At 40.3% G+C, this 11376-nt stretch overlaps 1 protein-coding gene across 1 annotated transcript; it reads left to right on the top strand.

The window, feature by feature from the left end:
- The first annotated feature begins 669 nt into the window (after nucleotides 1–669).
- Nucleotides 670–11079, top strand: LOC139940767 (uncharacterized). The gene is made up of 7 exons (XM_071937146.1): nucleotides 670–1021; nucleotides 3696–4197; nucleotides 4595–4848; nucleotides 5559–5715; nucleotides 6260–6403; nucleotides 7417–7558; nucleotides 8292–11079. Exons 1-7 carry the CDS (start codon nucleotides 777–779, stop codon nucleotides 8519–8521), a joined length of 1674 nt encoding a protein of 557 aa, XP_071793247.1. The 5' UTR covers nucleotides 670–776; the 3' UTR covers nucleotides 8522–11079.
- Nucleotides 11080–11376: the final 297 nt, after the last annotated feature.

Genomic DNA, 11376 nt, shown 5'->3' with positions numbered 1-11376 from the left:
ATGTTCAACCTAGCGCCAAGCCTCATGTTGGGGGCCCTACACCTCGGGCTGTCCCCCTTATAACGTGTCCCTATTTTGCTGGGTCCGTTTTCCTGTTTAGGAGGCCAAGATGGACTATGACCAGCTCGGGGTGTTCCGGGTGATTTTGTTTTAGATGAACATAGCCCAATAATTAAAAGGCTACCTTCTGACAATAATTAATTGTTTACAGTCTAATTTGTCTTGTGTTGAACCTCAACGTGGTTTTTTGCTCGACAGTTAAATTATTCTAAAAGAATGGAGAAAGAGATAAAGAAATTTGCAGTGCTACCAAGAAGACCTGATGGCAGCAAACGAGAGGGCTGTGAGATACGCCCAATCCTGGCCAAACATTTGAATTAGATATCGATGAAGGCCGAGCTGTTGTAGTAACCATAGACTCAATGATACTGGAACATAAAGATCAACGATGTCATACCTATTTTCGTCCTCTGACTCACGTCAAGTTGTCCTTGCCCATTCAACATTTGACCAATGACAGATCCCCAAAGTGACATCACTCGCAGATCGCCTCAAAACGATTACGTAATTCCAACCGTAAACAAATAACGTGTGTTGTTATTGAAAGCATGGACCTTTTGAGCATGCGCAGTTCGCATGATGAGTCATGCGCCGTGCCTGTGTTTACCATGGGCTGATAATAATCCAACCGCCGCAAAAAACAAGATTGGGTATAAAAACCCTCTTTTAAAGTTACATTCATCGTAAACTTTCTTGTCCAGACAACACTGACAGTCATGGCAGAGCATCAGGTTCTATCCAGCAGTAGCTCAAACTCTTCTGATGCAGAAGAGACGTGTCAGCAATACGCTTTGAAAATGGAAGCGAAAACTCCGGCATTTGAAACTGCCAAGCTGTCTCTTCAGGCCGGTGGTGATGGGGCTGCAGCTGCCGATTCAACGGCGGAGTCACACGGGGAGTGCACGGCAACTGCCACTGGACTTTCCGAGGGACTTGACTTGCTCTTGCAGAAACAAAGAAGGTACTAGACCATTTTTTCAAGTAATATTGAAAAGGGGGGTAACCAGTAAATGGATCTCTAAAAAGTTACACATTTAGAAAATAACTCCACATAAAATAATGAACTTGTGTTTGAACTAACCAAGCAAAACATTCGCCAAATAGGGGAACTTCAAGCTATTATGTGGACATTCGTGGAGATGGGTAACATCAGGGGGCCCACTTTATGTATCCATATAATGTGGAAGCAGAAAATATTGCTTTTTAAAGTTTTAACGTATTGCTGTTTAGCACAAAAAACTTGTAGGCAATGGCCCTGCTACTAAAGACTTGCATTTTTGCAATGACTAATGAGCCAAAGACAAAACGTGAACCAAGGAGGTCCATTCGAAGCTGTTTCAGCTTTTTAGCTGACACTGACAGATCAATAGAAAACTGAAAACAACTGTTTTACAAGGTTTTGTTTTCCAGACATTGTTTGCAAACAATGTTTTACCTGGCTCATTCGTCTCAAATTAAATACAGACTTGTATTGTAAGCGGACATTGCACAGTACACTTAAACAAGTGCAATCTGAGTGATAGCAAGTGAAACAAGGAATTGTTCACACTATGTATTACACTTTGCAGTCATTGCGTATAGAGCTTTCTGTTTTAGCTCTCAGGCTGACTATGAGATATGACTATGATGTCGTTCAAACACAGTACTAAAGTCGGTTTAACTCGTGGTTCAACCCGATTGAGTTCAACTCTGTGTGTCTGAAGTTCAGACTCTGAACAGTAGTAAAGTTAGATCGAATTGAGTTCAACCCACAAATGATAGATCTCCCAGCGAGGGGGTTTATCTTTAGACCGCTTCGGGTTTATCTTTAAACACCGTGTGTGGACAGAATAAAAAAGACCACATCCGGTTTAACTCACAACAGACGACCCATTGACCTGACAATTGTTACGTAAACATACGGTGACCAATGAACCGGACAATAAACCGGATGTTAGAGTAACAGGGTTGCGTTTACTTTGACCTCTTAAAACCAAAGATAAACCATATCGGGTTTTACTCCGTGCTGTCTGAACGCAAGGGGAACAACTTTTTGCAACCACCTCGAAAGTTAAACCAGTTCGGGTCTAACTTAGTACGCTGTCTGAACATACCCATGAGTCACACAAAAAGATTATAGAACGCCAATGGTACAAGATGGGGATCCGTTATGACTTCTGCAGTCCTTGACCTTTATCTTGAAGTTGAAGGGGCACAGCAATTTACCTCTGGTAAAGGGGCACTTGTGAGGGAAAAGTAAATTTGTATTGGAACTTTTCAAAGGGCGCCACAGCAAAAGCCCAGGGCACCGTAGCAATTGCTGTGGGTGCCGTGGGTTGTTTTAAGGCCTGCTTCTTATGTATTTGTAATTGCTGTGGGTGTAGAAATCAATTTTAAACAAAACAGAATTTTATAGGCCACCACCTTCTAAGTTCCAGTTGATAATTTAGTTGGATGTGCTTCAGATCAAAGTGATTAAATAGAGGAAAAAGGAAGTTTCCGTTAGTATTTGTCATCAGAGCCCTGCGGTTGTTTTTACCATTACAGCAAGAAGCAAACTGTCAATGTGTCAGAATGCAATACAAACATGTTTGGCAGGTCGCTTGAAGTTATTTTCCTCTTCCTGTAGCCTTGCTTAGCTTGAACTATCTTTCAGCAGTCCATTGATATCCATGCAATTAGTTAATTGTTTTTTAACAATTCAGATTAAAGGGCTTACTCTTTGGTCTGTGGTTACGATTGAATGAAAACGATCAGTCTTGCATTTAAAGCAGTGGACACTTTTGGTAATTGTCAAAGACCAGTCTTCTCACTTGCTGTATTTCAACATAATGCACAAACTTGTGAAAATTTGAGTTCAATTGGTTGTCGAAGTTGCGAGATAATATTGGCAGAAAAAAAACACCCTTGTCACATGGAGTTGTGTGCTTTCAGATGCTTGATTTCGAGACCTCAAGTTCTAAACTTGAGGTCTCGAAATCAAATTCGTGGAAAATAACCTCTTTCTCGAAAACTATGTCACTTCAGGGGGAGCCGTTTCTCACAATGTTTTATACCATCAACCTTGACCCACTACTCATTACCAAGTGAGGTTTGATGCTAATAATTATTTTGAGTAATTACCAATAGTGTCCACTGCCTTTAAGGAAACTATGTTCAACTTTCAAAGGAAATGATGATCATTAGTGGTTTGTGTAGGTTGATATAATCAACTATAAAGGGAAATGGACGTCAGGTTTTAGCTCAACCACAATGAATATTAACTGATTGTGGTTTTGCTGCGGTTTACTTTTTTTACGCTAGGAGTAAACATACTCTGCTGAAGAATTATTTCAGACAAATTTGATAATATTTTTTAAAACTCTGATTTTTCCAACTTCGTAACAGGGTCCAGTTTCATAGAGCTGCTCTCAGCAGAGAATGATGCTTACAGTAACAAATTTCTGCTAAGCAAAATGTGTGCAATTAAAAATAATACATGTGACATAAGTGACATGGTTTTTTGGCCGGTAACATTAAAATTCTGGTAACCACAAATTTGTTGTGCTTAGTTACTTGTTTAATGCTAAAGTAGCTCTATGAAATTGAGCCTAGGAATCCTACCAAATTGTGAGTAATTATTCTAATGACTACTATGTTAACTTGTGATTTGACAGAGATTTGATGTTGGAGCTGAGGAAGCTTCAGACCGGTCATCGTCCAGTCACTAGCACAGAGAGCCGTGAAACCCTCGAAGACTTCTTTTCAGGTGGTGAGAGACAAACCAACAATCGACCCCAGAGTGTTCTCTCCGAGGTCCAAGGGCTGTCAGAACGCCGACCAGTGTCATCCGTTCTAAGGAGCAACGCCTTCCGACGCAATCTTGAAGATGTTATTCGTGGCACGCTGGTCCGTCAAGATCGAGAACTACAGCAGACACTTCGTCTGCGCTCGGCCGGTTTCAATGCTGGAGGGTCTTCAACGCCAGCTGTGCATCCAAGTGCAGACGCATTCCAGCAACACTTGGAGAGTTTGAGTCAGCTGAGTCATTCATCAAGGACATCGACCGGCTCCCATCCTTCCCTTGGGTTGGCGGATGTCTTCTCGCCACCACCACCACCACCTGTGCCTCAGTATGGACAACAAGTGCAATATCAACAACAACAACAACGACAACAGGTTAGTCAACCTATTCCACTCCAGTGGAAAATATATTTACCTTTCATTCCTTTATTGTTAGTTTGAATTTTGTGCATTTCAGTAAAGTTCCTCAGCTCGACTGTTAGGTCCTTAGTACGATTTGTATAGATTTTGCAAAACTGCCCATGTTGCATGCATATTTTGGCGCCCCTGTTAAATGGGTTTTATTGATCAAAAGTGGTCTCTAAAGTAATTGTTTGGCATAAAGAAACATTCGATTACCAAGTAAAACATTCAGGGGTTTTTTGTTTTAACTTTTTTGTTAATACAAATTTTGTACGTAAGGACCTTTTGATCAATACGTTATGAAATTTTCATTTACGACTATATTGTTCTGAGCAGACAATTTGATTTTGAATATATTGAATCTTCACAGCCACAGCAGTTTCCCTCAATGCAGTCTTCATTCCCACAGTCGCAATGGAGGCCACAACAACAGCAAATGCCACCAAATCCATACCAGCAGCAACAGGCCTGGCAACAACAGCAGCAGCAGCTGCAGTATTCTCAATGGCAACAGCAGCAATGGCAACAGCAGCAGCAGCAGCAACAACAGCAGCCATGGCAACAGCAACAACCATGGCAGCAACCTGCTGTGCAGCCGCAACAACCATGGTTGACGCAAAACAGGTATGAATCTGAGTGTGAATTATAGAGTCGGGAAAAGCATCTTGATGAAAGACAATGAAGAAATTTCAGTTTTAGACGGACGAAAACACCTGTAGGGAAAACCCATACGGTCTAGAAGGGACTAAATACACAATCCACGTAATAGTAATAATAATAACCAGTTTTTATATAGCGCTTTTCACACCCAGAGACGCCTCAAAGCGCGTACAACATTATTACCCCTGGTCATTGGGCCATAATTCATTCCTTAAACCATCTCAGCTCCCTGGTGGGGAGTTTGTACGTAGCCTGTGCAACATTAATATGAGCTACTCAGCTAAATCAATCACAAGAACCATCTCTGCCCTCATAGGTACCCATTTCCCCTGGGGTGGAGAGAAGCAATTATAGTTAAGTGTCTTGCTCAGGGACACAATTAGTGTCACGACCGGGATTCGAACCCACACTCTGCTGAACAGAAGCACCAGAGCTTGAGTTCGGTGCTCTTATCAGCTCAGCCACGACACCCTTCGGCCACGACATGCTCCAGTCCGTATATCAAACCACCCTGGTACGGGAACCTTGTACAGGGCACCACAGCAAAAGCACAGGGCACCACGCTAATTGCTGTAGGCGCAGTGGGTGATTTCGGGGCCTGCACTATGATCTTGATCAAATATCCCCATATAAATTGTATTTCTTCCGTTATGTTACTCTCCATTGCTAAACAGTCCACCGCAAGCTAATGACATCACAAACATGGCTTCGTACCTGCAACAGTCACATCGTGAGGAGGCTGTATTTGAGATCAGTAATCTAGTCCAACGTCAGCTTGTGTCCTCCATGCTCAACAGTCAGTTCAGGGGAACCCTGGAGAATACAATGATGGTAAGGTCAAACACTGTCAGTGCTCCTTATTATGTATCTTTTTAAACCAGAAAATATTTTTGATTTGGTTTGTCTGGTTGAGTGGTCTAGCACACTGAACTCAAGCTCTGGTGTTATTGATTATGAGAGTGAGGGTTCAAGTCCCGTTCTTGATATTTGTGTGTCCTTTAGCAAGACAGTTAACCTTCAGTGACTACTTCTTTCACTTAAGTGGATCAAGGGAACTTCTTGTTAATTACTTCACTGCCGCAGAGTGAGTTCTTAATTGGTCTCAACGCTTCGACTAGTTTGCTCGAGTCATCGTTAAGAGATTGAAGAGTGCAGGCCTGGTACTTAACGGAGACAACGAAGGTGATTGCATTCTTGCCCCCTGGACATTGCCTTGGTGCCCTGCAAATACTTCAATAAATTTCCTCGGGGTGCCCTTTACCAAGGAGAAAATGCCTTGGTGCCCTTGCTCTTTAAAAAATAAAGAACACATGCCTGAGAGTGAGAGATATTTGCCTATTAGAAAAAGTTAACAATGATCTTGATTTGTAAACAGGCTCATCTTCAAAATACTGAAGCTGATGGAGAGAGCGTGGCCAACTTTATCCAATCCTTGCCTCAGAGTCAATCTTATCGACGGAATGATTTCAGCCATCTCGGGATTCAGGCGCCATCCTCTTCTGCAACAGCTGCAACCTGGGTAAGTTCAAGGGTTCAAAGTTCGTATTGTTTGAAGCTTTGCATGGTGTGGAGAAATAAGAAGAAACTCTAAATAAATAGTAAACTTGCGGGTGCAATCATGTGTAAATCTCTTAGGGTGAGTGTTGGCTCTGACTAGAGCCGGTTGGGTCTTGACGTTTCGAACAGTATACTCTTCTGAAGACGAGCAGGGCCCAATTTTATAGAGCTGCTAAGCACAAAAATTTGCTTAGCATAAAAATTTCTGCCCCGATAAAAACAGGATTATCAACCAAATTTCCACATGATTTTCAGGATTAGCAAACAACAGCTGAATACCAGTAACATGCAATATGCATCAAATGGAAATTCGGTTGGTAATCCTGTTTTTATCAAGGAAGAAATTTCATGCTAAGCAAATCTTTGTGCTTAGCAGCTCTATGAAATTGGGCCCAGATTATACTGTTCGAAACGTTGAGATCCAACTGGCTCTTTTCAGAGCCAACACTCACCCTAAGAAATTTACACATGGTTGTACCCGCAAGTTTACAATTTATGTATAGTGTCTTCTTGGTTCAAAGTTCATTTATTTCCCTGGTATCAAAAGCAAAAGGTAATATCAATAAATAAAAAGTCATTACAAAAAGAACATTGCAAAAGAAATGTGACACTGCAGAAGGATCCATTGAAGAAGCAAAGCACAAAATTTTTTTTGGAATCAGGGTTGATACAATAAAGCCTAAAAAGGGTTTTCACAATGCCTGTTTTCCAGAACCAGCTGTTGCTCTTTGTCTGTTGAAACAGAGTGCCCAATGTTGGTGGCTTCTCGTGTACGCTACTCACTGGAAAGTCGTGATGGAATTAAGCGTCACTCGATCGTCTATCAGCAAAACAAAAATTGGAATAACTAAAGTCATTCCAGGTGATATAAAACATCCCCAAAGGTCTGCAGATAAGCATGCCATCCTGAGTGAAATGGGAAGTGCATCTGAAACTTTTGGGCAAAGATTGTAACATACCATTTTTCTTCTCCAGGCTGCACCAGAGCTTGACACTCTCAGACGCCAGATAGAGGAAATGCAGACGATGATGAGGCTGACCTTTGAACTCCAGCTTGACATGCAGAGGTCAATCAGACAGGAAGTGGCTGCTGCCCTCAGTGGCCAACATGGGCAAGGTCAGAACAATATTCAAACTTAACTCATTTCATTTAGGGATGGGGTAACAGATTGGTTTTTTTTCTTTTCTCATTGTAATGCTTAGTTCTAGGTCGCATTATAAGACTCATACATTAGATGTCACCTGTGCAAATTTTAGCTGCATACAGTGTCTTGAAAACAAAAACAAACTGAGCATCATCAAGATCGATCGCATCAAATTCATCCAAGTTTAGCGCAGTAACAGCAGGTACAAACCACATTTCTAGCCACAGCATTTGTGAACGGACACCAGACAAATTTGAACTTTCAATTCATCTGAAAAGGGATTTATGCATGAATCCTGTCTCACATTTTAAATGTTTATGGGTGAAATCCTTTTAAAACCACGGCTTTGAAGGGAATCTTTTCTAAAAAAAGTTTGTACTATCACCAGTTGCATTTTTACTCACCAAATAAGTTTTTATTGGGCCTAAGTGATAGGCTGAGTGACAGGTTCCGTAGTGTTCTAAATGCCCTGTTAGTCTCAGACGACGCTATTGTATTTCAGTTTCAGTGGATAGTTTTGGAGTGATAATTTGTTTATGGGATTTGAGACATTGCATGGTGAGGTATCAATTATATATATTTAGTATGCGTTAACACCATGTGTATGTCTACTGATTTTGTTCTTTAGAGAACTGTCTTGCTTTATATTCTACTACTGATAATAAGTTATTAATAGTTGTGATTTGATGATTTGTAATTCTACAGTTCCCACCATCCAGACTGCCCAAGCTCCCATGCCACCCAGCCAGCCTGCCAGTGAAGGTAACTGCGTCATCTGCCTTGAGAAGTCCGTAGACGCGGTGCTCTACCAGTGTGGTCACATGTGCTGCTGCTTAGCGTGTGGGCTAAGATTGAAACAGATGGGATCTCAATGCCCGATGTGCCGTGCACCAATCCGGGATGTAATTAGAGCATACCGATGCCAGACGGAGTAAGGTATCATCATGGAAGAGCATTGCAAATGGTGTATGGTGGACTCTATGAACATAGATTAATACCCATACCGTGCACCTATCCGGGATGTAATTAGAGCATACCGATGCCAGACGGAGTAAGGTATCATCATGGAAGAGCATTGCAAATGGTGTATGGTGGACTCTATGAACATAGATTAATACCCATACCGTGCACCTATCCGGGATGTAATTAGAGCATACCGATGCCAGACGGAGTAAGGTATCATCATGGAAGAGCATTGCAAATGGTGTATGGTGGACTCTATGAACATAGATTAATACCCATACCGTGCACCTATCCGGGATGTAATTAGAGCATACCGATGCCAGACGGAGTAAGGTATCATCATTGAAGAGCATTGCAATGGTGTATGGTGGACTCTATGAACATAGAAATTAATACCCATACCGTGCACCAATCCGGGATGTAATTAGAGCATACCGATGCCAGACGGAGTAAGGTATCATCATTGAAGAGCATTGCAAATGGTGTATGGTGGACTCTATGAACATAGATTAATACCCATACCGTGCACCTATCCGGGATGTAATTAGAGCTTACCGATGCCAGATGGAGTAAGGTGTCAATATGGAAGAGCATTGCAAATGGTGTATGGTGGACTCTATGAACATAGATTAATACCCATACCGTGCACCAATCCGGGATGTAATTAGAGCATACCGATGCCAGATGGAGTAAGGTGTCAATATGGAAGAGCATTGCAAACGGTGGACGATGACTCTATGAAACATATCCATTGTTGATAAAAAAACTGTGAGGGTTGGCATTGTCAGCCAACTGTTCGTGAACTATTCAACTATGTTAACAGATGTTTGACCAAATTCATCACTTTTTTTCACCCAAGACTTGTTGATTTCTTTCCAACAAATTGAATGCTTTTTTTTAACAGTTATGTTACACGCTTACAAACTGTTGTCATCTGTTTTTATGGCTTTTAAATAGTTTTCAAACCTCGGTTGGCAATAACTTGGGTTGTGACGTTGTGCCTTCATACGCCAAGCCTTTTGTCAATGGAAGGTTTTCTTTGTGTGTGGTCATCGTAATGATCCACTTCACTTATGCTTACCAGAATAGCGTTACCAGTCAAACTTCAATGCCACATGTAATATCTTTGTCTGGTATCCTGCTGCTTATTTTTTTGCTAAGCGGAATATTTTAAAGCAAATTTTTCAGTTCCTGAGTAGCTCTAAGAAAGTTGCTTGGGAAGAATGTGTTACTCTAAGCAGGTTTTGTTTCCTACTTGTTATGCAATGTCTCTGATTCTCCGAGGATTTAACTTTTGAGAATGTAACTTAAGCTTTGCTTCCAGATGCTAACTCTCAATATAAATGCTGATGATTATTGGTGATAATTATATTGGGTTTTTTTTGACAATATTATAATTTGACTCTAGCAAAGACTCTGCTATGTTCAAAACATGACGCTTTTTGACAATTTGTTTTGTATTTTCATATTCTTATACACCTTATTAGATATTGTCACATTGAATACTTTGCAAATACTTTTTACGCTCATGTTATTCAATTGAGGTGCATTCTGGTCTGTGTAGTCTATCCAGACCAGCATACACCTCAGTTAACGGCAATGTATGCATGCAATGTATGCATGCAATATTATGGTGTAACTACAAACAAATATATTTTGTCATATCAAATTTAAGGTATAACTTTATTTTGAAAATTGTATTAAATGAAGTTCCAGAGAGTATTTTTAATTATCTTAAAGTAATTTGTAGCAATACCTGTATCGTTCATTATATGTTTGATTAATATAAACAAAAAACAAGTTTTTAACTAAATATTAAAAGTGTATATATAGTTTATGCAAACGTGGGATTTATCATTAATTTTAAATTCTTGTTTGATAAGAAAGCTTATTTTGTCTGAAAAGAAAATTCTTCTTTCTTCTGTGAAATCCATGTAATTTCTTTGAATGGCAGTGGACACTAATGGTAATTGTCAAAGACTAGCCTTCACAGTTGGTGTATCTCAACATATGAATAAAATAAGAAACCTGTGAAAATTTTAGCTCAATCATTCATCGAACTTGCGAGTTAATAATGAAAGAAAACAACACCCTTGTCACACGAAGTTGTGTGTGTTTAGATGGTTGATTTCGAGACCTCAAGTTCTAAATCTGAGGTCTCGAAATCAAATTCGTGCAAAAAATACTTCTTTCTCGAAAACTATGGCACTTCAGAGGGAGCCGTTTCTCACAATGTTTTATACTATCAAGTTCTCCCCATTACTTGTTACCAAGAAGGGTTTTATGCTAATAATTATTTTGAGTAACCAATAGTGTCCACTGCCTTTAACAAAGCTCTACTTTTTAAAATTTTGGTGGATGAAGTGGAGGTCAGATTAGGTGATATCTGGGAACTACTACAATGGAGGTAGAAAATAACTAACTACATGTACTTCCATCCCCATGCTTTTCCTATTCCCCTTTGGAATTATTGCAATAATTTTGTAAATACAGAGCGAGGGAAAATTCATAATAAACAAAACATCTCAAAGCTATGTGTATAAAACTTCTTCATGTACATTTGCAGAAAATGAGTATTATCCTGCATTTTCCTTGATTTTCCCACTTTCATTATTTGTTTATGTTGAGAAAATAATTCAGCACTTGGTGAAGCAACAACAAGTATTTCTTGAGTGGTTGAGTTTGATACACTTTGACTGATGTTAAACAAGGAAAAGTTGTCAATAGAGGTCGCCCTTTAACTATGCCGTGAGGTCGAAAGAAGGCGCTCGACGGGGCTGAGCTGTGTGTGCAAACTTTAAAACGCACGTGGGTGGACAAACGGAAC

The sequence above is a fragment of the Asterias amurensis genome, chromosome 8 (genome assembly GCF_032118995.1).
Source record: "Asterias amurensis chromosome 8, ASM3211899v1".
Classification (NCBI taxonomy): Eukaryota; Metazoa; Echinodermata; class Asteroidea; order Forcipulatida; family Asteriidae; genus Asterias; species Asterias amurensis.
The sequence above is the reverse complement of the archived record's forward strand: the minus strand, read 5'-3'. Positions and strand labels throughout refer to the sequence as shown.

Bases quoted from the DNA above. Each gene is read 5' to 3' on its own strand.
- LOC139940767 (XM_071937146.1), top strand. From the start codon at position 777: ATGGCAGAGCATCAGGTTCTATCCAGCAGTAGCTCAAACTCTTCTGAT. The intron at 5,716-6,259 runs GTAAGGTCAAAC...ATTTGTAAACAG, and splicing joins CCCTGGAGAATACAATGATG to GCTCATCTTCAAAATACTGA. The intron at 6,404-7,416 runs GTAAGTTCAAGG...TTTCTTCTCCAG, and splicing joins CTGCAACAGCTGCAACCTGG to GCTGCACCAGAGCTTGACAC.